General features: G+C 40.7%; 1 protein-coding gene across 3 annotated transcripts in view; it reads right to left on the reverse strand.

Moving 5' to 3' along the window:
* The window catches only part of GAREM1 (GRB2 associated regulator of MAPK1 subtype 1), a 200,899-nt gene that overhangs the window by 42,841 nt on the left and 130,585 nt on the right, over window positions 1-27,473 (reverse strand). For all 3 annotated transcript variants that reach the window (XM_010365940.2, XM_010365939.2, XM_030926065.1), the window contains one exon: window positions 2,464-2,594. In XM_010365940.2, the coding sequence (XP_010364242.2) occupies window positions 2,464-2,594 (131 nt within the window). The remainder of the gene's footprint in view (window positions 1-2,463; window positions 2,595-27,473) is intronic.

A 27,473-nucleotide genomic window follows, 5' to 3' on the forward strand; every position in this document is an offset into this window, starting at 1 on the left:
TTTTTAATTTTTTCCCACCTTCTCCATGAGAATAACCGAAATCCCATTTCTTTAACTCCTCCCCTGCTTAGTTCTTAGTTCTCACAGAGACACAACAATCCAGTCTCTTTTTTTTTTTTTTTTTTTTTGAGACAGAGTCTCACTCTATCGCCCAGGCTGAAGTGCAGTGGTGTGATCTCAGCTCCCCGCAACCCCTGCCTCCTGGGTTCAAGCGATTCTCCTGTCTCAGCACCCCCCTCCAAGTAGCTGGGATTACAGGTGTGTGCCACCAGCCCAGCTAATTTTTGTATTTTTAGTAGAGATGGAGTTTCACGTTGGTCAGGCTCGTCTCGAACTCCTGACCTCAGGTGATCCAACCGCCTCAGCCTCCCAAAGTGCTGGGATTACAGGCATGAGCCACCACGCCCTGGCTTAATCCAGTCTATTTTTAATTAAAGAAGACCATGACTTCCAGCCTTTATTTTTGGTCCAGGTAGTATCCAGACAAACTTTTCGATAACTATCCTTAGTTTATTTATTTACTTGTGTGTTTATCACTAAGCACAAAACCTTTTGTGTATATCTTCATGTAAATTTCCTGAGGTTCCTATAACAATCTTTCTTTGAACAGAATTGAATAATGTTTTAATGACTCATGCAAGCTAGAGGTGATGGCACCTTAAAACTCTGTAAGTAACAGACTAGAAATATTAAATATTTATGTTTGCACAGCACGGAACTCAACCCAAATCCAATTAGTTTTATGGATGCTATAAGCTCACATTTCACACACTTAACTGTGCCTTTGAACTCTTAAATGATATTCTCTATCAAACACATTTTAATGAATACATTCAGTCATGGTACTCTATATTTAAAAAAGAACTCTAACAAAATGTATAAATTTCAGTATTATCCTCGCAGTCATTCCTGATTTAATACAAATTCACCAAGAAAAGCTGCTAAAGGCATTTTTAAAAAACAGTATACATGAGCAATATGTGACAAAAAATGGAAATGCTACATTTTAATACTGGAGAAAATCTTTAAAAATCACTTTAAAATTCACATTGGATTTCTTATTGTTTATTAGCAAATGAAATATTTTTCTAGAAAGGAGTTTAAAACTACTAACTTTCCTTTCTAAAAAACTTCTTTTTTTCATTTAGAGAATTCTAAATATGTTTTAGGGAGAAATTTAAATCATATCAAAATACTAATGGAATAGGATTTAACTTCTGACCAATGAGTCTAGGTATGTTTAAAAATGAACATGTTTGCACAAGTTTTCACTGTAAACAAATGCAAGCTGTCTTGACCGCTAGTGTCTAGGGCCACTGAAAAAGTTAAAAATGATCAATATTTTTGTATATAAGCATAATTTACTTAGTAAAGATTTTTACAAAATATAAAATCTCACTCATCTTAATAATAAAACTAAAAGAGTGTAGTCCAAAGCAGCTGTATTTTAGAACTGGAAGAAGAAATGACTTAGCTTAGACAATGAAATGGGCAGAACCATTTCTCCAATAAGGGGCTGTTCTGGACATCTCCTCCCTTTCCTGAAGAGTGTGGGTGGAGTGACTCATCCACAAAGACACTGCTGCATTCTTGGGCCAAGACACCATGTAGTCTGTTTTTCACATAGAGTGGATTTCTAAGAAACAGGACTCTTGCCCCTCTAAATCTTGAAATGTTCAGAGAATGTGATTTAGGTGGACTTTGGGCTGAAATGACATTAAGGAGAAAACCCCTTCAATGTGAACACTTTCTAAAGTGTTTTATAACTGTGGGTATTGCTGGAGAAAATGTAGAGGATTTGCAGGCAATACGATGGGCCTGGTTGGTGGCTTGCTTCTCTGGTCAGTCCCTCTTCAGCAGCAAGTCTAGTCAAAGAACCTCGCTCAACATCTGGACGGGGACTGTACTGTCCCTTTAAGAATGTAGAACAAATGGAGCACAGTAAACACTATATAGCTGTTCTCTGGGTGACATCAGTTTTCTTTGTGTATAGTGAAATAGATAGTTCACAAAAAATGGAATGAATACATGCTGACTTTAAGCAATGCTTAGAAACCTATTCTTTCTCTGTATTTTTTTCTTTCTTTCGTTTTAAATAAGTGCTTGGTATTCTTTAGTTTCATCATATCCCTTTTGCTCCCAGAAGTGGAGATCTGGCTAAACACTGTTACATATTAGGAAATGAAGTCCAAATTAAAAAAAAAATCACTTATCTGCCTCAACAGCTACAGTTTTGAACTCAGATATCAGTTTTAAATTCTAACAAAAGATAACGCTAATAAATACAGAAGCAGTCAGGGAGTCAGGGCAGCTACAATATACGTGGTTTTTGGCTACTGCCACTAACCCATTAGGAAGGTGAAACTCTCCTGGGAGACACAGATGAACACTTATTGTGTACATCCAGACTTGAAAGTTAAATTATCTTTAGTGAATGTAAATATTTGGTGCTTCAAGAGCTACCTTCACGTTGAATGTGATATCCTCCATGACGTACACGCGTTCAGGAAATGCCTTAGCCACCTCCTCCACACTGTTGAAATATTGCACTGGCTCCTTTATATCTCGGTCTTGTTCCAGCAGCTTGAATTGCCCTAAAACACATGATAAACAGAAGAGATCTAAGATGTTTATGCTGGACTGCTGTTACCACGGCAACAGCATCCTCTCTCTTTAGTCCAGCCCTTCCTTGTCAAAGATTCCTGTTCATCATTAATTTTTTTAAAAAAGGCATTATGGTAGGCTCCATTAAACTAGAAGGTAGATAGATTTTAAAATCAGCTTTAAAATGAAAATAAACTGCATTCTTTTTATTTACGTTCAGAGTTTATTCCCAGATGTCCAAAATCAAACTGAATGAATGCTTACTTGCTGTTTGATCTCAAAGTGAAAACTCACTTTGTTATAAATGGTTGTTTTTAACAGTAAGTTAAACATTGAAGTTACCTTGCCCATTAGTTGTAATAAGAACCACACATTTACATTCTAAAACGAAGTCTTAGAAGCCTGGGAGAGCTAAGTTTTTAAAATTAGTATTTACATTTTTTTGCAAGTAGAACAAAACGATATAATGGATTCCTGGCTTTCACATAACTCATATTCTTGGTTACAACAATATGCAGGTCATGTCTAGGGCTCATGAGCTGCTGTAATGTGTGATGCTGCTGAGGCAGAAGCATGGAGCAGCAGCAGACAGCTGTCTGGTGAGCTTCCTCCCAACCACTGAGCTCACCGGCCACTCAGCCTCTGGAGCTCTATGTGGCTCCTTTCTTTCCTTTTACTGCTATATATGAAATTCATGCGAGTAGACCATATCATGGTCTCCACAATTCACAGGATTTATGAAGAACTTTGAACATATTCCTAAAATATCAAGGATCTATCATGTTGTTTACATTTTCAGTATGTGGGACACTGCTGCAGCATTTGAGAAGAACTGTTTTCAGTTTGGAATCAAGACCATACGCAATCATGTCAGGGATACAGTGTTTCTTAGTAGTTGTTTTCTGAATCCTGGCTATAATATAATACTCCAGAAACATAAAAGGAATTAAAAGCTATCATGGGGCAGATCTCTCAAGCACAAACAGGAAAGCTTTCATTCATAATCTCAACACAATTTTTTTAGCATCTACTAGATGAAGACATTATTCTAGATGCTGGAGATCCATCAATTAATGGAATTAACACAAATCTCTGTTCTCCCAAAGCTTACATTCCAGCAGGAGATGGATACTATAATACACGAGTAAGAGTATACCACGGTAGAAGGTGAGAAGTGCTATTAAATTTAGGGCAGGGTGTGGGGGATGGAGAGTGCAGGGAGAACAGTCAGTGTTGCTGAGACGGTGACCTTTGGTGTAGGTAAGGGAGGGTAGTGCTTGGTAGTTGCAGGTAGAGGTCTCAGAATTCTAAGACTAGGCAACAGTCTGCCCAAAGACTCTCAGGTGGGTGGGGTGCCTGCCTGGTGTACTGCCACTATGGCTGGAGTGGGATAAGGGAAGAGGGAAAAGAAAGTTAGAGCAGTAGCAGGTGGGCAGACTATATACAGCCTTTAAAGAGTTGTACTCTTCACTTGAGAGAAATGGGGATTTGAGCAGAGAGGAGGTGATCTAACCAATGCTACAGAAGGGTCCGTCTAGCTGGCATGTTGAGAAGATTATAAAGGTGCAAGGCACAGAGGAAAACGACACCAGGTAGAAGGCTCCTACAATAATTCGGGTATGACATGGTAGGGGCTGGGAAGTGGTGAGAAAGTGTGAGGATTCCGTCCTGAACAACTCTGAACAGAGCTGACATTGACTGAGACGGGGCAGCTCTGGAGGGTGAAGGGAGCATCAGGGGTTCAGTCTGGACAGGTTAGTCTGAGATGTCTATTGGACATGCAAACAGAGATGTTCAAAAAGTTCTTAGATAGACACAGAAGTGTAGAGGTCAGGAGAGAAGTCTGGCTGGAAAGAATAAATCTGGCGGTCATCAGCACACAGATGCTATTTGAAGCCATGACATTTTGATGATGATGACCATGGGCTTGAGTGTGGACAGAGAAGAGGTCTAAGGTTTAAATCCTGGGAGACTGAGAAGGACTGGCCAGGGGAGTGAGGAAAACCAAGAGGGGTGCATCCAAGAAGCAAGGTGATCTGATTCCTCCCATGAGCAGGGAGGGGATGTCAAATGCTGCTTACAGGACAGTGAAATGAGGACTGAAAACTGTAGGATTCAGCAACTTGTATTTAATTGAGGACTTCAACAAGAGCAGCAGAAGAGCTAGGCCAAAAGCTTGGCTGAACTGGATTGAAGGCAGCCTGGGAAGAGAGAAACCAGAAATAATAAGAATGGATACCAGACGATATTTTGGGAGTTCTGCTATAAAATAGAGAAGAGAGATGGCACAGAGCCTACTGATAGGAAGCAGAAGTGAGATGTAGGGAATGTTTTTATTTTCCTTAGTATGATGGGAGAAGAAACAAGCATGCTTGCATGCTGATGGGAACGACCAGCAGAGGGGCACAAGATGATGACAGGAGGAATGACTGGAACCCAATCCTTGAGCAGGCAGAGAAGGTGCATCTGATGTTGAAATGGAGGAGTTGCCTTCAGACAGGAGCACAGGTCATTCATCTCCAGCCCCAAAAGATGCAGCAGTGGAAGCTGTTGGAAGCTTCCAATTTTTCCAGCCAAAGTTGGAAGGAAGGTATCGGTTGAGAATAAGGTTGAGAGAGGAGTTGTTAGAGGGTTAAGGAAAGAGAAGGTTGTTAAAAAGTCCAGTCAGAGTGAACAACGTAATATGATTGCTGGGCAGCATTTTTTAAGTTCCTACTTGAGGTTCATGGTCATTAATTAAATGTAAAACCACAGAGTATGGTTGTGTTTTTGTCCAGCCAAAGTCAGATGCACAGAGGCTGGCACAAAGTAGCCACAGATTCGGATTCAGCCAGAGTTGAGACTACCAAGTGAATATGAGAAGTGAGAGGGGCAAAGGAGTCAGGATGTTACAGGGAGCAATTATGCCACCTGAACATGGACCGTGAGCTGGATAAAATGGGCACAAGATCCTGGGTGGGAGGGAAGGGGGTCCAGGAAAAAAGTAATGAGATCAATGGATCATGGGTTTTGATGGAATTGAGTTTTGAACCCTAGAGGGAGTGAGCTCAAAAGCCATGCAGAGGAGAGAAGTCAGTGCATGCAGTTGAGAAAATGGAAGGATGGAGTTGTTGGTGATGATGTGGTCTAAGGAGGGATCATGTCTGCTAAAGGTTGAGATGGCAAACAGCTAAAGGACTGAGAAGCCCAGGGGTATTAAAAGGATCATATTTCCAAGGAAAATCCTCCTTGATAAGGAGAGAGGTATTTCTGGAGAGAATAACAGTGAGCCAGGAACTAAAATGATGTCACAGTGAGGAGAGAACCCTAGGCTTGGTAGGTAACTAACAATGATGGGGTAGTGGGTGATACAGTCTGATGAACAAGAGGTTTAAAGCCTGGTGGACAAGTGGTTTCAAGCAAAGAGTTTTAGGGAATTGTGAAGTGGAATGGTAAAGGTGATGAGGAAGAATAAAGAGACCATTTATACTTCTCTACTTTGGGGCAAAAAACAGAGCTGCAACCTGAAAGGGCTTCTCTCAGGGAATATTCAAGTCTGGGTTTAACAAGATAAAAGTAATTTCAGAGAAGGCTTTAAGGATATAGACGTTTTGCTGGTGACAGACCATGAGGGAGGAGTTTTCAGGAATTAAGAGGAAGGTGATAAGGAGAACACAGAGGATAAACCTAGACATGAAAGAACAGCTAATATGCCACGTAGAAATATGTAGGGGTATGAATAATACATTTGAATATACAGTATGAATGTGTTACAGTACATACTTTTTGACAAAAAAATAACTTTCTTTTTTAAAAAAATAAGGCAATTTCAAAATAATACTTATTTAAACAAATTCTGGTGCTCGCTTCAGCAGCACATATACTAAAACAAATTGTCACAAGTTAAACTTTTCATTTGTCTCTATTCTTACCTGGTCCATGCACAAATTCCTAACAATTATGGTGTTCTACAGTTTTATACCATGCCCTTGCCCGCTGAGCTGAGCATTGCCCCATACAATGACACCCGTGTCTGCACAGCATTTCATAAGGGATTTAACTGTTTTTCCATTCTTATATGATTAGTTCGAGTTAGATGCCTAATTTAACTGCAGACTCTGCCACTTTCAAGTTTTGTGGTGCTGGCAAGTTACAAATCCACCTGAGCCTTGTTTCCTCACCTGTAAAATGGGGACACTTCAAGGGCTGCCGTGAGGATTAAATGCTATGATGCATCCAAAGTATTTAGCATGAGTGACCATTCAACAACTCCTAGCTTCTATTCCTCTTCTCAAGATGCATACAGATTGTCATTTCTTGGGTCACTTTTTTTTTTTTTTAGATAGAGTCTCACTCTGTCTCCCAGGCTGGAGTACAATGGTGAGATCTCAGCTCACTGCAATCTCCTAGGTTCAAGCCATTCTCCTGCCTCAGCCTCCTGAGTAGCTGGGATTACAGGCACGCCACCACGCCTGGCTAATTTTTGTATGTTTAGTAGAGATGGGGTTTCACCATGTTGGTCAGGCTGGTCTCAAACTCCTGACCTCGTGATCCGCCCGCCTCAGCTTCCCAAAGTGCTGGGATTACAGGCGTATGCCACCGCGCCCGGCCAATTTTTTGATTAACAAAAGAAATTATAGATTTGGAATATAAACACAATTCAAGCTATCATTAAGCCAGGTATACTTTCATGAAAACCTGCAAGTGGTATCTTTCCAAGAGTATTTAATAAGTTTAATTTATTGTAATTTTATGATCAATATTTTAGAAAAATGTTCTCAAGATGCAGGGATTCATATGTATGCCAAACACTCATCGAGTAGTCCAGAGATGCTCAATCTCTGAGGTAAGAGGTTACCTGAAAGCATCATGCCTGTAATAAATTCCATTCTGTCCCTTCAGAAATGTACTCATAGGCCAAGGATGCATCCCTGCACCCTAATATATCAAACATTACACTATAGACTATCTAGCAGATATAGATACATGTGCAATTATATATTTTCTAGTAGCCACATTTAAAGAGAAGAGGTAAAATTTAAATAACACATTTTATTTAAACCAATACATCTAAATTCAATATAAACATCACTAATGATGTGTGTGTGTGTGTGTGTATGTGTGTATGTATATATATATACAGTTTTGCATTAAGTCTTCTAAATCTGGTGTATGTTTTACACTTAGGGATCACCTCAGTTCAGACTAGCCACATTTCAAATGCTCCACAGCTCCATGTGGCTACTGGCTGTCATACTGGACATAGGTACAGGTCTCGAATATCTCTGCATTCCCTTAAAACTGTGATTGCAGGTGTTGTTCGAGTCCTTAAATAAGGATTACATGATAGAATCCTCTTAGGGAAAAAGATGTATTTCCTGAAAAAGAAAAATGTTTCTTCTCATGAAATAAGAAGAGCTTTCGAATTCCTATTTTCCTTTTTGCCCTGTTTGCCATGATTGCTGATTTTCTGGCTTAAATAACAGAATCTTGGTTTTTGATATAACCACCCTTATCCCCTTGTCTCCTAACTTGGGTTCTTGTTCTTTAATTATTTTTCTATTGTGTCTGTGATCTTGTACTATCAAAAGCCTCGAACATATTTTGGCATATAGAACAAAGGAATAATCACTTTTGGTATGGTCAGAGTCCATATTACGTGGCATAATCACCTGTGTTTTGTCATCCTGTTGGACAGAAAGACTTCAGAATCACATATGCACAGGATCATGTATAAGAAATTCTACTGAGAATGATTAACACACACAGATAAGAGAACAAGGGAAAAAACTAACAGCTAAATATGACCAAAAGCTACAACTTTTAACATTTATGCATATAGTATATCAGATGAATAGGTTCCTTTCATTCGTTCTTTTAATTGTTTAGTGAATACCCAATTGTCAGTTAATTTCTCTCTTCTCTTTTCCATAGTGTTTTCAAGTGGTCCTGGAAGATTTTAATTTATGTATTTGTGTACATATATTATATTTTAAACACTCTCCTGTGATGTTAAATTATTGAAAACCAAATACTACCTTACATTTCCTTATTTTTGAGACAATGTCTGGCTCTATTGCCCAGGCTGGAGTGCAGTGGTACCATCTTGGCTCACTGGCTCCCCAAACTCAAGCCACCCTCTCACCTCAGCCTCCCAAGTAGCTGGGACTACAGGCACATGCCACCACACCCAGCTAATTGTTGTATTTTTTTGTAGAGATGGGGTTTTGCCATGTTGCCCAGGACAGTCTTGAACTTGTGAGCCTAAGCAATCTGCCCACGTCAGTCTCCCAAAGTGTGCTGGGATTACAGGTGTGAGTCACTGCACGCAGCCCTACTTTGCATTTCTTGCACCCCACAAATGTCTTTAAAATAGAAACAGCTAAAACCTATAAAATATTTTCTTCATGTAATGTTTAAACACTAGGTCACAATACACACGTGACTTCCTGTTGCAGGAGTTGGCAAACTTGTTCTGTAAATATTTTAGGTTTCATGAGCTAAACAGTCTCTATTCATAACTACTCAACTCTGGCCATGTAGGGCAAAATCAGCCATAGACAATACACAAGTGAATAAGAGCAGCTGTGCTCCAAAAAACTTTATTTACAAAAACAGGCCACAGTGTGCTGACCTGTGTCCTGCTGGAAGGAGTAGAAAGTATAGGTCAGGGCAGTGGCAAGATAAGACATTAGAAGTGAAAATGGGCCAGGCGTGGTGGCTCACGCCTGTAATCACAGCACTTTGGCAGGCCAAAGCGGACAGATCACTGAAGGTGAGGAGTTTAAGACCAACCTGGCCAACATGGTGAAATCTCGTCTTTACTAAAAATACAAAAATTAGCCTGGAGTGGTGGCACATGCTTGTGATCCCAGTTACTCGGGAGGCCGAGGCAGGAGAATCACTTGAACCCAGGAGGCACAAGTTGCAGTGAGCTGAGATTGCATCACTGCATTGCAGCCTGGGCAACAGAGCTCTGTCTCAAAAACAGAAGAAAGACAGAAAGAAAGACAGAAAGACAAACGGAAAGAAGGAAGGAAGGAAGGAAGGAAGGAAGGAAGGAAGGAAGGAAGGAAGGAAGGAAGGAAGGAAGGAAGGAAGGAAGGAGGGAGGGAGGGAGGGAGGGAGGGAGGGAGGGAAGGAGGGAGGGAGGGAAGGAGGGAGGGAGGGAAGGAGGGAGGGAGGGAAGGAAGGAAAGAAAATGACTAGTCCTTTTATTGCATACCACTGAACAGTCATACCAGGGTCTCTTGTAAGGTACCTGAAATCACATTCTAAGTTGCCCATGTTTGTCTGTGAAAGGCAGTTTTCCCTTTAAATAGGAATCTAATATCAACAAGTAAAAGCTGTAGAAGTGGACTTATATTAAAAGAATAATGTAAACAACCAGCAAACATGAAGGCCTACATTTTCTCACTGTGTTTTTGCAAGATAAAATTTCTATGAACTTTTATTTTGCTGCTTCTTTTTCTTCTTCTTCTTCTTCTTTTTTTTTTTTTTAAAGAATGCAACATTCTCAGATTATCCAACGTTAAGAACTCTGGGAAAAATTCTGAGTATTACTACCTCCTCTGTGATTGCTGTGGCCTGGAAATCGGAACTTGGAGTCCAATCTTGGAGACAATCTAAAGAGTTAAGAGCCAGTTTCCTGCCAAAAGTGAAATCAATTTACATGACACATATTCCCACAATCCCCACATGGAGGAACTAATTTTTTAACAGACCATTTCACGAATAACAGAGTCTTTGTGCCACAAAATAAAAACATTTGGAGATTGTTGAAACATCTGTTCTGAGATGTTACTGTCAAACTCTGTTCTTGAAAGGGAGGAAGCTGCATTGTCTTTCAGGAGCTTTGATGGTTTCATAAAACGTCTCCATTGTAAGAGCTTTTCCATCTGCAGGCCCCTGAAAGTTCCAGGCACAAATTCAACACCAATGACATGCTCGCTAACTATGGTTTAAATAAATTTATGGTAATATTTAAAAAGCAAAGATGGAAGCTATATTTCATGATGTATTTCTAAAACTGTATCTCATAATTGACATTATGAAATAACTGTCATCTAGAAAATATCCATTTTGTGTGTGCCGCTCAAGATAGCCACGGTGAGTTATTTCAGGATGGACAACACATCAGTTAAGACGCTACAAAAATCCTCCCTTCACCTAAGTTTCGATCAACTGTATGGGGCTGAAGGGACTAAACTTCACTCTCCTTTACTTACAGGGAAAGGTCACTTGTCAGAAATGAAAAGTGGAAACAAATTTTGCTAATTAAGAAGACAGCAACAATGCTGGGATATGAAGAAACAAAAGGGGCCGGGCGCGGTGGCTCACGCCTGTAATCCCAGCACTTTGGGAGGCTGAGGCGGGCGGATCACGAGGTCAGGAGATCGAGACCATCCTAGCTAACACGGTGAAACCCTGTCTCTATTTAAAAAAATACAAAAAATTAGCCGGGCATGGTGGTGGGCACCTGTAGTCCCAGCGACTCGGGAGGCTGAGGCAGGAGAATGCTGTGAACCCGGGAGGTGGAGTTCGCAGTGAGCCAAGATTGCGTCACTGCACTCCAGCCTGGGTGACAGAGAGAGACTCCGTCTCAAAAAAAAAAAAAAAAAGAGGGGGGGGGAGACTTAGAGGTAGTCAAATTCAGGTCTGTCCATTTTGCTTCTGGTTGGGAAGTTAGGGTTAGTGGGAAGTCCATTCTGTGCCACCAGTGAAGATGCAGCTCCCCATGACGTGTGCCTCACTGTTCGCCATTATCACTGGCAGGGAGCACGACCTGGGGTGGGCCCTCTTTTGCAGCTATAGTTTTACTGTCTGCTATCCCTTCAGCATGGCGGTCCACTTTGTGTATCAAATGAAAAGAAACAGAATGAGAGCTGAGGCCCACAGTGTCCATCTGTGGACCCACAACTCAAGTGAGCAACATTCTGTTGTCATCTCCTCCATGACTGGGAGCAGAAAAATGTTGCTGAAACCAGCCCAAAATGATAAAGTAGAAAAGAAAGCAAGAGCGACAGAAATGGCACCAGAACACCAAAGAAACCTAAAAATGGTTAATGTGAGGAAAAAGATTAAGAAAAGGGAAGCCTAGAATGTTGAAAATGCCATGAAGGGGAGGGCCCAGGTCTGTGATTCAGTGTGGTGCCTCCAGCATCACACCACACATGGCATAAAGCAGGTGCTCACTAAATAGTGAACAAATGAACTTTTCTTCTCTTACCTTTCTCAGAGACAGGCCACAGACAAAGTTAGATGGTTCCAAGTCAACTGTACAAACAAAATGCATTTAAAATGGCTCAAATAACTGGCCCTTCAAACCACTGGCCCATATCCAAATGTGATGAGATCAGCAATTCTCAAGTGACAGAAACAACTAGCCAGTTGCCATTTTTCAAGAAGTAAATAAACCTGGGTAGGAATGTGGACTTACAAAACAATACCAAAGTTCAAACACACTCTTGTATTTTAAGCTTATGTGCGCATGTAAGCTAGAGTTTCTATAGGATTAAAATGTAAAAGTAGGATTGTCCCATAAAAGATAAGCAGCACCTCATTTTGTATGGCACCAACCAATATATATTGCCTTTTTAAACTTTGTATAAATGTTCACTTCCCCTAAGTGTATGAAACCTCATTTACCTAAACCCTTCATCAACAGTGAATGCTACCTCACTTCTCTTTCCTTGAGTAAGGTGGAAGACTTTTAAAGATTACCTAACATATGTACATGCCAAACAATTCAAAGAGTACTAGACAGTGTAGGGTGAAGAAGTAATTCTCCCTCCCAATCTTACCCTCAGATCTTCTTGCTGAAGCAGCTGCTATATAGTATCTTGTACATCTGTCCAGAGGCAGTATCTGATATAGTCTACACACATAATGCCACCCTTTTCAAAACAAATGGTTGCATTCTGCACAGTTATTCCATCACTGCATAAAAATCTGTCTCATTCTTTTAAAGAACGGCACACTATTTCATCCCATGCATATACCAGAACTAATTTAACCAGTCTGCTGTTGATGGACACCCGCATTTATTCCAATCTTTTGCAGCCACAGTGATATTGAAGTTAAATATGCTTGTCCTGAAGGCTTTGAGTACTTAATCCAAGTACATTGGTGGGAAAATGCCTAAATGAGGAATTGCTAAGCCAAAGGGTAAATGCATTTTTATTCTTGATACATATCGTCAAACTAAGAGGTCTGTGTCCACTTACATTCTTACAACAATGCATTTCCTCAGGCTTTTCCTAATAGTTCATTACCAAACTGAAAAATAATCATTGCTAATCCAATAGGTGAAAAATAGTATCCCATTGGGATTGTAATTGTGTTTTTCTTATTATAAAGAATATAATTATTTTATAAATAATTTATATTTTATATTCTGTGACTTTTCTGTTCATTTTCTTATTCCCAATCTTTGAAATTTCTGCTGACCTTAATCACAGTCTTAATGGTAAAAAGAAAAACTTGAAATTCTACAACATGGCATTCCCTATTTTAAAATCTGATTCTCCACATCACTTGTAGTTAGTTCCTAAAATTACTATTTTTTCATAGCAGAGGAAATGGAAGTGGAGTTGGGGGAAAGGAGGTATAAGGAACAAGTCTCAATACAAAGTCTCAAAACATAACAACCATAGAGAATTGGAATTAAAACCAAAGAAAAGAAGGCATCAATCAAAAATAATGAACTGTACCACAGATAATCTGTGGTTATTTCTATTTATTTCTCTATCTAAGATTTTATAAAGCAAGTGGTCAGACCATTACTTTCAATTCTGAAACTCCGTTCTTGAACTTAAGTAGGCCCAGAATTCAAAACTGGACCATTCTGGGATCTATGTTCTAAGCAGCTGAACCATTTCACACCATGCAAATTGGTTTCCCTATTTTTTGAAAATGGGAAGACTGCACTTTTCATTGTATCTCACTGGTTAATTGCTTCTTCAGAATTACCAGAAGTTTTCTGAGACAAATTTATCATGAACATGATGGAACCTAAAAAGGTCTTAGATTGAACATGGTTGCTAATACATTATGAAATTTTGGCACTTCTTTCCTTGAAATCTCTTTGTCCTGAGCACTCACTGCTACTATTCTGGTTTTGATTCTCATAACTCTGTAATGGTATTACTGCTTCATATTTTAAGCCTGTTTCCATCTCTGCCCTTCCATTATCACGCATTCACCTTAAAATACAACCTAAAACAAACCCATCTCACTCAGAAACCTAAGTGTTCCATAAACACTCATAGAATAAATTAATAAATAAACATATAATAGCTCTTTAATCTCTAACCACCAAGCCCAGACTCCTCTGCCTAGGCTTTTGTTTAAGTCCCTCCATGATCTGGCTCCACTTAGGTTATGCAAACATTTCCTCACCATCTGTGCAACCAATACTCACTCTTTCCACTTTGCCTTTGCTCATGCCCTTTTCTCAGTCTGTGCAAAAATACAGACCCTTTAAATGACATTCTGAGTTCTGTGCACGGCCGTCTTCCTCTCTCATTCCGCTTCTTTTCTCACTCTCTTAGCTCTCCTGGGGGAATTCCTCTATCATCCTGGCTCCAAGGACCACCTAATATAAGTTGACAATACGTCAACCTTTCTCTCTAGCAGGATCTCTCCTAAATTCCACATCAGCCTATCCAATACCTGGTGTACTTCTCCAATGGCTCTCCCACAAAAATTTCAAAATCAACATATGCAAAACTGAAATCATCTTTTTACTTCCTCAATCAAGCAACCACACAAGTCAGAAAGGATGGTCATCCTTGACATTTTCTTTTCCCTAATCTCTCACATTCAATTACTGTCAACTTCAGCTCTATTCTTTTTCTTACATCGATCAATTCCTTTCTGTCTCCACTGCTACCACATATTCCCAACCACAGCAACTCTCACTTTGGCCAGTTTTCCTAGTTGATTATCTTGCCTCTAGATTTCCACCCCAGGAAACCATTCTTACACCATTGCTTAAAATTCAAATCTAACCATATTTCAATTTAGGATAATCTGCACAGGATTTATGTAAAATGGGACTATTGGTCATGATGTGGGTAGGCTATAGGGGAACCACAGTGATAACCTGGGGATAGTATCAGAGAAGATGTTACCACCACTGGCCTCAAGAGACAAGAGAGGGACTAGTTATGGAAACAAAGAGTTGTATAAATATCCTGGCTTTGAGAAAAGGAGAGGCAGCTGGCTCTCGTGATTTTCTTAAGGGAGGAAGCCAACAGAGAAAAAAGACCTTGACTTCACTCTGTTCCTACCCACCTCTGGCTGAGCCTATTTAGTCACTGGCTGAAACTAAAAGGCACGACAGTCTGCTGATTTAACCGTACAGGTTAGCCTCTGGGGTGGAGCAGGCTAGAGGTGGTAGACAGTAGATTTGCAGGAGGGGTGGCACATAGGAGATGTGTATACAGGCCCTCCAAGATCTGGCTCTCACTTTCCTTTCATCATGCTAAAACCCATCTAGATCCATCCACAGTGAACTAAACCAAAGGCACTATCTGGAATACCTTTCCTCTATTCCCAGATTTCACCAATCTATTTATTTTCCAAAATCAATTCACTTATTACCTAAACTACAAAGATTCAGTTATATACCTGAAAGAATCTTATATTTTAAATGATTTCATTATCTACAGATTTTTATCAGAGCATGATAGTATTTTATTGTCCTTATTTGTTTTCTTGTCTTTGTAAACTAACCAGTAAACTTTGTAAAGCAAGCAGATGTGTCAACCACTTTTTTATTCCCAGTACTCAATACTGGGCAAGACACACAGAAGGTGCCTAATAAATGATGGCTGAATGAAGGAATTTAAGAGCCAGCTCAAGTCCAAAATAATCTATGAAGTGTTCCTTGACAACTTCAGCTCAAATGATTTTCATGTATGTTGATTACCAGAGTTTATTTACCAATTCTCTACTTATTTTACTTCCTTTTGTGCTGTTTTCTTAATTAGACCATGGTGCCCTAACAGCTAGAATCATGTCTTCTGCTTCTCTGATAGATGAGTTTGAGTCCAAACTAGAAACTGAACAAATGCTTTCTTTGAAGAGTAGGTGTTTAGAGCAGGAGAAATATATATTTTCGGGAGTCCCGAACTCAAATACTTATGAGACCACAGAGTCTTGTAAATTGGTAAAATTGATAAACATAGAAATGATGACCTCATAGCTCCAGCACCTGCTGGTTCCCAGAGGCAGGAAATTTTTATGTAAATGTGTTTACCTTTTAATGGTTTTTAATAGATGGCTCAAATAAAAAATGTCACCCAGCCCCAAAACTGCTCTGCATTTCTTAGAGAGTCGGGCACAGGTGTGGATTGAGCAAGAGCTTATAACATCACTGATCTAGCTGATGCTATTGTATTTGTGAATGGATTAAGGTTGGTCAAGAAATGTGTGGGAAGTCTAGGGTCTAGGAACTCTTCATTCTACCTTCATTTGAAACCATGGTCCTGAAGTGGAAGGCTACTCTTTACAGCTTTTAGCATAAGCATCATGAGAAAGTTCATTTAAGATGTATACTATTGGCTGGGCACAGTGACTCACACCTGTAATCCCAGCACTTTGGGAGGCTGAGGTGGGCAGATCACTTGAGGCCAGGAGTTCGAGACCAGACTGGCCAACGTGGTGTGCTTGGCCAACTTAGCCAAGTGTAGTGGTGCGCACCTGTAATCCCAGATACTTGGGAGGCTGAGGCAGTAGAATCCCTTGAGCCCGAGAGGCAGAGGTTGCAGTGGGCTGAAATTGTGTCACTGCACTCCAGCCTGGGTGACAGAGTAAGACCCTGTCTCAAATAAATAAATAAATAAATAATCAATCAATCAATCAAGGTTCTAATATGTAAAAAGCAATTTTATTTGAGGAAGAACCTTTTGGAGAAATATAAAATGATCCATTTTTAAATCTACATAAAAAATTAAGAGCAGCAAAAATTACACTTTAATTTTTACTTGTAGAATTTTAAGTTATTTAGTATGAAAAGGGAAGGGGAAAACAAAGGTGACTAGAAAATATAAAGGGAAGAGAAAAATGGGGAGAGAGGGAGAAAGGGAAATAGATACAAAAAGAAAACGAGACATAGAAATCGACCTATGAAAACGACAGTTACACAAATAAACATGATTTCAACCCAGACAAAGGAAAGGAAGACCACGCCAACACAGATGGACAAAAGATGGACATATGCAGCAGAGGCAGACCTTAAAGCTACGCTACCATTGTACAACTACAGGCAAAATGAAGGCAAGCTGCGTAGAATCAAAGCTGAGGTGTCTAGGAATTTTCAATACTATGGTGCTTATGCTTCTCTTCTATGCCTTATGGAAGTATTTAGAAAGGAAAAAGAAAGCCAAACTGCGTACAGAGTGTGAGGAGGGTGAGGAAAACACTCAAGGATTTTAACATTCCACCATTATTTCTCAATTGAAACATGACCCTGTTCTTGGCTTCTTCTTTGCTCCCTTTTCCACAGCCTAACAGTAAACTCCCACACACCAGTGGGACCACAGAGGAGAGACTATAATGCAAGCAGCTGCTTGAGCTGTGGTTTTCATTAGGAAAAAAGTTCCTTGATTATGAGAGATTTAGTTTTTAACCTCTGTGCCAAAACTGAAGTGATTAAAACTCCATGTACAGAAACACGAATGGTTTCTTAAAAGTGGAGTATAGAGCACACACACTATTATCAAAACAGGATAGGAGGACAGTCCAAATTCTAACATCCACGCCGGCCTGTGCATTGACTTGGATATGGGAAAGTCAGCAAAGACACAAAGTAAAATAAAAACATACTCTATAGGTCCTGCACTGCATTTCTGTAAAGGTTAGAGACACATTTTCACCAAAAATTTAAGCTACAAACAGCAAGGCAATCAAGCCATGAAAAGACGTGGGGGAAACTTACATGCCTATTACTAAGTGAAAGATGCCAATCTGAAAAAAATTATACCATATATGACATTTCTGGAAAAGGCAAAACTATGGAAACAGTAAAATGATCAGTGGTTACCAAGGGTTAGGGAGGAGGAATGGATGAATAGGTGGAACACAGAAGTTTGTTTTTTTCTGAGTCTTGCTGTGTAGCCCAGGCTGGAGTGCAGTGGCGCGATTTCGGCTCACTGCAACCTCCACCTCCTGAGTCCCAGTTCAAGCAATTCTCCTGCCTCAGCCTCTGGAGTAGCTGGGATTACAGGCATATGCCACCATGCCCAGCTAATTTTTGTATTTTTAGTATAGACGGGGTTTCACCATATTGGCCAGGTTGGTCTTGAACTCCTGACCTTGTGATCCACCTGCCTCGGCCTCCCAAGGTGCTGGGATTACAGGTGTGGCACAGAGGTTCTTTTAGGGCAGTGAAAATATTCTGTATGTTACCTTAATGGTAGATGCATGTCATGATACGTTTCTCCAAACTCACAGAATGTATAACAGCAAGAGTGAGCCCTAATGTAAACTGTGGACTTTGGGTGATTATGACATGTCAATGCAGGTTCACCGATTGTCACAAATATACCACTCCGCTGTAGGATGTTAATGGTGGAGGCTCTGCGTGTGTGGGGGCAAGGAGTACACGGGAAATCTCCTTACTTTCCTCTTAATTTTCCTGTGAACCTAAAACTGCTCTAAAAAATTAAGCTTTTAAAAAATAGAAAAAAGGAAGGCAACTCCTTAAAGTCTTCCATTTGATTCAAGACTCAGGTAGGATAGCCTCAGTCAGGCATGTTTTGTTCTCATGGCTCAGCACAGGAATGTTAATTTTGGATTCAACATATACTCACTGATGATCATTTTGCCACCATGTCTTTACACAGCAGGTAGTGTATTAACTTCCAGAGTTCGAATCCTGGCTTTCCCTCCTATCATGCAGCTTTGGTTGCATCATAACCTTCTACACCTCCATTTGCTTTCCAGTTCTATAATACAGGACAATAATACCAACACTGGACTTAGGAGGATGACTAACATATATGAAGGGCTTAACACAGTAAGTGGCACATGATAAGGACTCAATGAGCATGTATGTCAGAGAGAAGTCTAAGTTTGGGATGAAGATACACTTGTCATGAATGAAAAGGAATGTAATCACGCTATTATTCTGATTGACTTACTGAACAGGAGAAACTTATTAGCTCCTTCTTACGGTAACCCTGGAAAAACTCCTCCAGAATATGAGACATCAAAAAGTATTCTAAATTTGACATAGATAAAAAGATGGCACAATCCGTAGTTTGGTAGATACGAAGAAGAGAGGAAAGAGCAATGCAGAAGGTATTCAGGGTGGCTCACTGCCACCGGGTTGGAGACTCTGGTTATGGGAAAGATAGAGACTCGGAAGTAACAAGCGTGTTCTTTTCCAGGACAAGCTACCTACTAAACTCTGCTCAATCCAAGAGCAAATGCAATTAAAATGGCTCATGCTTAAAATATAATTCTTGTAATAAATTTGTGACCATGACGACAGTGGCATAGAGTCCTATGCTTGTTAGGAATCAGTCAAAACTGCAGTAAAAACGGAAAGGCTAGTAAAATGCAAAGGCCCCACATTGTAGAGAGCCCCTCACTCTTGCTAAGTCTTTTTCTTTTAATTAAAAAATGGAGAAGAGAAGCAAAAAGCCATGTTGCTGCTCCGCTGACCTGCAGCTCCATTTTTGCTAAAGTGCTTAATGAATGAGTATGCTTTCAAACAGTCAATACATACCTTTGTCCTACTCCCAAACCAGCAAATGGTTTTTCCCTTCCACCCCCTCACAAGAGACCGACACTCTCTTCTTTTGTTTTCTTTAGTCTTTGCTGACAAAATGCCCGCTCTTGCTCCTGTCTCCCAATACTTCATTTTCATCCAAATGCCTCTGCTTTTATTCAGTACAGATCCAGCTTAGTGAGCATTCTCTAGTGCCTTTCAGGTTTTGACCCTCTTCCATGTTAAACAGGCTGCGGTGCAAGGGTAGGATGGTTGCTCAGTAAAATATTCCATCCAACAGGGGCAGTTATGTCAACAGGGCTGCTTTCTGGCAGGAATGTCTGATGGGATAAACAAGGCTGGAAAGAAAAAGTACTTTTAGAGAGGAGTGACTTTGTCAGGGAACAGTGATACCTTCCAAATTAAAAAACACTCTTGTTTCTAATGTAAGACCAGGCTTTTAAAAGACAGAAATCACTGGGAGAAATGTAAAAAGAACTGTAATAACTGAGTCAGCAATTATGATTTCTGATATTGTACAAAGGGGATCAACTTTTCCATTTTGTGGTTGTAAATTTTTATTTCTTGAAAAAGAAAAACCAAAAACATCTTAAGTGCCAGAGATACTAGAAGGCTACTTTCAGAATTTATTAATATTTAAGAACCTATACAGATGCTGAATGGGAATTACGGCTAATGTAACAAATAAGAAACATAATCATCAGACAATGAGTAGATGGATTCATTAATGTACTCATGTTAATGTTTACTGCTGAGATACAGCATCATCTTCATTAATATCTAGTACATGGGACAAGTGATGAAGTATTTAGCCTTGCAAACAAAAGATTATACACAGAAAATTCATTATGTTAAAGTGATAATAGCTCATGACGAAGAAAGCGGGTAAGATGAAAGCAAATAGAGATTGTGATACCCAAAACTGGACACTAGCAAATATGCATGACAAGAAAAGAATGACTAGAAAGTGAAGGAGTAAGATTATGTTTACAATTTTATTGTAAAACCTATAGTGTGACTGGATATTAAATGTCTGAGGTTGGGTTCTTGGTATGAAATGCACAATGTGGTATTCAAATATTTTAAAAAACAACCTCATTTAGTGAGACATCACTTAGTGAGACTAATATGAGGCAATGTGAGTAGTGAACAAGAGCCCAGCTTTGGAGTGGACAGACAAGTTTGAATCTCAGCCTTGGCCTTAGCAGATATGTGACCTTGGGAGGAGGACATTTCGGGGCTTCAGTTTCCTCACATATAAAATGAGGATGTTGATACATCCTTGTGGGACTGTTACAGGGATTAAATGAGGCCATATATGTACAATGCTCAACAAAGGGCAAGACGTCCCTGACTCATAGTAATATGATTAATAATATGAATATTATTTATTATCAAGATTCCATAAGAGAATTAAATATAAAGGCCAAGTTAATTTTTCCTCCCCATTTAAACTGTTAGTCAAAATATTAAATTTCAAAGGTATGTATCAATGTATTACTCGTTCAAAGCAGTATATGAAGTGCTAAGGATATTTCACAGCACTCAGAAATATACTTTTAAATCTCTGTGTGTCTTGTCTTTCATTTACATATGGATTTGAGTTTTTTCCAATGCCCATTCAATTTTTAAGACGAGTGATTTAGGATGGCATATTTATTTTGAATATCCCATAAATAATTATTACATACAAAATGATTAGAGAGTTGATAAACTCAATTACTACAGGAGATAGTGGGATAGGACCTAAATTTATGCTGACTGGTATGGTTGATAATCTGTAGGTAGAACAGAGTAAACAAGTAATAGCTTCTTTTAGCAGTTACACTGTATTTCTACCTAGTCTAGCTGAAACTTTCCAAGGCCAGGATAAGAGCATTTTGACATTATTTTCATGACTGTTATTCCTGCTAGTCATCAGGAGGCAGCTTCTTCCTCTAGCCTTCTGAGTCATTTTAACCTAAGCAATTTGTGGAATAAATGACGTTAGAGAGGGTTAGGTAAATGCAAAACATTTTTATATAATATGATAAAGATATCACCACAATCCAAATAGAAAAGATCACTTAGTCTCTGGTGCTGGTAAAACTGGCTCCCTACATGGAGAAAAACGAAAATGAATTCCTACCTGATACCAGCAAAATCCTGAAAATCAAGAAAGACACCACCACCAATACAATGATGGGCAAAGAACACGAAGAACAGGCAATTTACTAAGGAGGTATCCCTAAAGACTAGCAAGCATGTGAAAAGAAGCTCAACCAGCCAAATAAATGCAAATTAAAAGCTATTACTTCTGCCTGGCATGGTGGCTCACATCTGTAATCCCAACACTTTGGGAGGCCTAGGTGGGAGGACCACTTGAGGCCAGGAATGCTAGACCAGTTTGGGCAACACAGGGAGACCCCACCTCAACAATAACAATATCAACCAAATTAGTCAAGCATGGTGGCAAGTATCTATAGTCCTACCTACTCAGGAGGCTAAAGTAGGAAGGTCAGTTGAGCCCAGGAGTTTGAGGCTGCAGTGAGCTATGACTGTGCCACTGCACTCTAGCCTGGGCAACAGAGCAAGAACCTGTCTTGGCGGGCGAAAAAAAAGGTATTGCTTCACATCTATTAAGACTGAAAAACCGGCTGGGTACGGTGGCTCACGCCTGTAATCCCAGCACTTTGGGAGGCCGAGGCCGGTGCATCACGAGGTCAGGAGTTTGAGACCAGCCTGGCCAATATGGTGACACCCTGTCTTTACTAAAAATACAAAAATTAGCCAGGCGTGGTGGCACATGCCTGTAGTCCCAGCTACTCGGGAGGCTGAGGCAGAAGAATCACTTCAACCCAGGAGGCGGAGGTTGCAGTGAGCTGAGATTGCACCACTGCACTCCAGCCTGGGTGACAGAGCAAGACTCCACTACAAAAAAAGGAAAGATTGAAAAGCTTAAAAAAATAAATTCCTGATGTGGGTAAGGAATTTTATTGGGCTATGGTGGGAATGGGGCTGGGGCAGTCATTGTGGAGAGTGATCTGGCACCATTTAGTCAAATTAACTCTTCATATTACTAACACCCGGCAATTCTACCCCTGTGTGTAAGTTCCAAAGAAACTTCACACAAGAGTGTAAGGGGAATGCATGAGGACATTTGTGGCAGCATCATTTTTGCTGCTCACCCTTTGGAGATCATACACACACAGCAACAAAAATGGATTTTGACAAACAGAAAATAAATCGTTCTACCAAAAAGATGCCTGCACTCATATGTTCATCAAGCACTACCACAATAGCAAAGATGAGGAATCAACATAAGTGCCCATCAATAATGGACTGTATAAAGAAAATGTGGTACATATGTACCATGGAATACTACACAGCTATAAAAAAGAACAAATCATGTCCTTTGCAGCAACAAAGATGCAAGTAGAGGCTATTATCCTAAGTGAATTAAGGCAGGCACAGAAAACCAAATGCTGTACGTTCTCACAAGTGGGAGCTAAACATTGGATACTCATGGACATCTAGATGGCAACAACATACACAGGGGACTACTAGTTGTGGGGGGAGGGAAGGAGACAAGGCTTGAAAAACTAACTATTGGGTACTTCGCTCAACTACATGGGTAATGGGATCATTTGTATCACAAACCTCAGCATCACGCAATGTACTCATGTAACAAACCTGAACATGTACCCCCTGAATCTAAAACAAAAGTTGAAATGATTTAAAAAAAGAATAGATTTGGAAACAAGAGTGGATCTTTAAATAATGCTAAATGAAAAACATGAGACTTAAAACACAATTTATGTAAATTTAAAGTATTTGTATACAAACCACTGCACTTTTAGAAAAACAGAGCCAAAGAAAAAAGGCACAAGAAATAAATTTAAAAGGGAGGGTGGGAGGGGAATGTACTATCAGGATGAAATGGGATAAAACAAAATATTCCCCACACTTTTATTTCTGGGGAGAAAAGTTAAGACTACTATTTTAAACATTTATTTAACATATCAGGAAGGAAACAGAGAAGGCGGGAAAAGGGAAGGAGGAAAGAAGGGAACATTTTGAGAGTCTTACAGCCAAGCACTGCATTTGATCAAAAAATTAAAACATTCTTTCTTGAAATGACTGCCTTTCCAGCACTCTTCACAGTTCAGTATAGGCTCCTACAGAGACATGCTCTGACATAAATACATACTAACCTCAAAACCAAACCAAGCGCTGTAGTTCACAAGAAGTCTGTTCCTCCTTTTCTCTGATCATTTCTAGAAAACTGACATCATAGATAACTCTAGGTTTTTTCCCCTCTTTAATTCTATTATTATTCCTTTGATGGGTAGCAATAATTTAAAATTTCAAGAACATTTCTCCCTCATACTTAAAAACCCTACAAAGAATGGGTTTGGAGTTATACCCTTCACAACCCTATGTCAGAGGTTGTGAAGACTTTAACATTTCTCTACACACACTATGAATTCCTAAGCAGATCAAGATGAAATTATTAGCCATATGGAAGGAGGTAAAAATTGACTGAATTAGTTTTCCGCGATTTAGCCAAATGTATATTAAATTGTTAAATGTTAACACTACGTAAAAACCCATGTGGGTGAAATAGTGGACTTATTATCTCAGTGTGGAAGCAAAATATTAATCCTGTATATGAAATAAGAAAATAAGGCAACACACAGTACAGTTTGATAGCAGTCACATAAACTAGTGGTTTTCAAGCACTAGTGAGCCTCAAAATCACCTGGAAGGCCATGAAAACAGATTGCTGGGCCTCACTGTGTCTGATTTAGAAGGTGTCGGGTGGGGATCAAGCTGCATCTCTAACAAGTTCCCAGGTGACAAGGTTCCCCTTTGAGAACTCCTGGCCTAAATAATAAAAGGAGGGACAGGTCACAATTGTATTGTTAGGACAGAGAAGAAACTGGGATATGAGAGAGGTATGGGGGTGAGTTGGGTTTTGGGTCATTAAAAGAAGGTGAAGGTGGAAGAGTGAAGAGAGAAACATTGTGAGTGGTGAGAACACCTGGGCACAGGCAGAGCCATGGGTGGCAAGGACACATGGCAGGGACAGTCTAACAGGGTTGGTGACCCAGGGGACGGGAACAGACATCGGTCTTTCCTTCCTCCCTTCTAGACACCACAGAACTGACTGTGTCCTTTCGCACAGGAAGGGTGAAGAGAGTATCATTTAGGTTGCTTGACGGAGGCAACTCAGTTGGGGAATTTCTGGTTGGGGACTTGCGTCCTCTTCCTCTTTTATCCTCCCTTTTGGGAGTGCTAAGACTTTCTCGTGTGCTTTCCTTTGGGGTACATTTTTGGCTCTGCTCAGAGGAGTGAGAAATACATGGCTTAGTGTAGTCTTTGCCTAACAGGTTTTGAGAGAGCAATGGAGGGGCCGAGAAGAGGGCATTGTGCTCTGAGTAGCTTGGGTCTGAGGTCCTGAATGCTGGTGTTCATTCGCTCAGTGGATGCGGTGTTTACTGCACAGAGGCACGCCATGTAACACACCAGAGACGCAGCCCAGCCCCCATGCTCACATGTGGGGGTTGGAGAAATACACTTTCTACAACCAGTTTTGCAGCTAAGATTTAATTGACACTGCGGTAAGTGCTACAGAAAGGTGGCATGCAGAAGCTGTAATTGGTAGGGCATTTGGCACTGGTGTGGCTTTCCTTCTACCTGAGGAACTGTAAGTGCAGCGTCGTGGCTGGACAAGGAGGGCCGTGGAGGCAGCAGTTCAATCCTATCAGTCCTCTGCTCTCAGCACTTCAGTAGCTGAGTCCCACTCTCCTTCAGCCTCCCCACCTGTCACCAAGCCCACCATGCTGTCCCTGCTGTGTCTCTTACCCTACCATCTGACGGGACACTGTTGGAACTAAGTGGAGTAAGCCTAGAGGAGAGTTCAGTGCAGTGCTTGGCACTTGATGCTTCAGAGATGGAACCTGTTGTTCCTAAGCTCTTAATGCTGGTCCCTCCTATCTGTGCCCTAGACGCCTGTGTAGACTCTTTCCTGAAAACGATGGCATGACAGAGAGAGAGTATCAGTGGCCAATATAGTGGCCTAGGACGTGGATTGAAATGACAATGACAAAAATAGACATAGGAGAGGAGAGGAAGGTGCTGTTAGGGGAGAATTTTTTTTTTTCTTTAGAGAAGCTGAGGCTGAGATGATAATAAAATAAAAAAGTGGAAATGTATTCAGTAGGCTGCTGAACTTTGGAATGGGAGTTGATTAAAGAGTGAGACCTACAGGAGGTGGCAGGGAAGCTAGGAGGGTTAGGTTTTCTGTGGAGATGATGAGAGGGAAAAGAAAGAGACATTAAGAGGAGGGAAGAAGAGGGATAGAGGAGGAGGAGGAGGAAGAGAGACAAGGAAGGGGAGTGGGGGGCGGGGAATAGGCACTGAATCTTCAGGTCAACATAGTGGATGGACCAAAAAAGAGAAAATGAACAGCAGACCGAAAGCTGGGAGAATGCGATGTTAGGGAGAGTGGGAAGAGGAGTCCCCAGGAGAGTTCTCACTAGTGTCCAGTGCTACTGAGGGCCAAGGAGCAGACAAGGAAAGACCCTGGGTCTGATGGTGAGAAGCTGTTATGTCAGAAGCCAAGTTTCAAGGGCAAGGGCCAAAAGAGAAGATTGAGGCCCCCTGCAGGCATTGCTGCAATCCAGTATTCCAAGTCAGAACTACCGGAGTGCTTGAGTAGTTTGTATCCCTTCCTGAGCCAATATATAAACTCCAGTAAAGTAGAAACCTCACCTACTCTTTTTAATTCAAAGAAGCCTCCAATACTGCAAACCTGTGTGATTTCCTGTGAAGAGGTGGCTCCATGGCAATAGATCTCATCTTCTACATCATTAGCTGCTCCGAATGCTCTTCCTGGGCTGACAATGACGCTCAACCTGATTGCATTTGGTATTTTTTTCCTCCTCAGTTTTGGAAATGATCTCTAGGTGCTTATCATTGGTGTCAACAATGGGGGCAGGAGCAGCTGTGACCAGCATGGAGTCAGGACTCAGGTCGGTACACAGGCTGTTGCGCAGTCTGCAGAGTGAAGAGAGAAGTCTATTTGTTCCACCTCAACAGGAAAGCCACAACCACACAGGCCAGCCCCTAGATGGCTCTGGAGGATGATTCAGGGCACGAGCTGTCAGGGATGCTGAGGACCATATTGTGCACAGAGCAGTTCGGAACATTGTGAAATTGCAGTCGGAAAGAAGCAGGTGTCCTGAGAGAAAGAGCAAAAACCCACACAAAGTGTAACCCAGCCAGATACTTCAATTCCCAATCTAACTTAGCCACTTTCCCATCAGAAAAATCTATAAGAGAAGACAGAGCTTTATAGAAGACTTAGTCAGTCACACCCTGAGGCGGGCACATTTTCCAGGCAGTTCGGATGAGCGACGAGAAAGCCCAGAGGTATACTCAGACTCTACCGGCAACGGCTTTAAAACACACGACACCCTGAGATGTCAAGATCGTTATTTTTGTGGAAATAAAATCTGCTGCCAAGTTTTTATTTACCAAAATGTCTCACCTTACAGGAAAAATAGAAAAGTGCAAATACTCTTAAACAGTCACAGGGAGTGGCGGGAGGATGAAAAAGCAAAAGCCAGGAGGGTCTTAATATTTTTCTAGCCCAAGGAACAGATGCAGAGGGAGGCTCCGGCTTTATGCAGCAAAACATATTTCCCCCGAGTGGGGTTCCACGTGGAAGGGGAGGAACAGTTGATAGTAAAAGATGGTGTAGTTTTGAGGGGCACAGGCAGCCCTGACACGGCACAACCTATTCCCTGTGATTTTGCTGGTTTTAAAGGTTTCTTATCAATGTTAACTTTGACAAAAATTAAGGATATCCTAATTTTGTCTACCTCTCTCGAGCTAAACACAGAAATACAACCTCTGATAGATCACTTCTCTGCCCTTACCCAGTGAAAATCCCGTGATTCCATTTCCCTCCTCTTGGTAGAAGTGGGAAACAGGGTTGGGTAGGAGATACGTAGGCACCCTCAGGAGAGTTGACAAAAATATCTAGACACCTCCGCCAGAAGGAGGTGGCTGATACTACCCTCTCTTTGCTGGCGAATGCCCACTCAGACTGGGAGCTTTGAGGACCGCTCTTTCCGCCCACTCCTTCCTTCCTCCTCAAATA

Source organism: Rhinopithecus roxellana, chromosome 21 (assembly GCF_007565055.1).
Source record: "Rhinopithecus roxellana isolate Shanxi Qingling chromosome 21, ASM756505v1, whole genome shotgun sequence".
In the NCBI taxonomy this organism is placed as follows: domain Eukaryota; kingdom Metazoa; phylum Chordata; class Mammalia; order Primates; family Cercopithecidae; genus Rhinopithecus; species Rhinopithecus roxellana.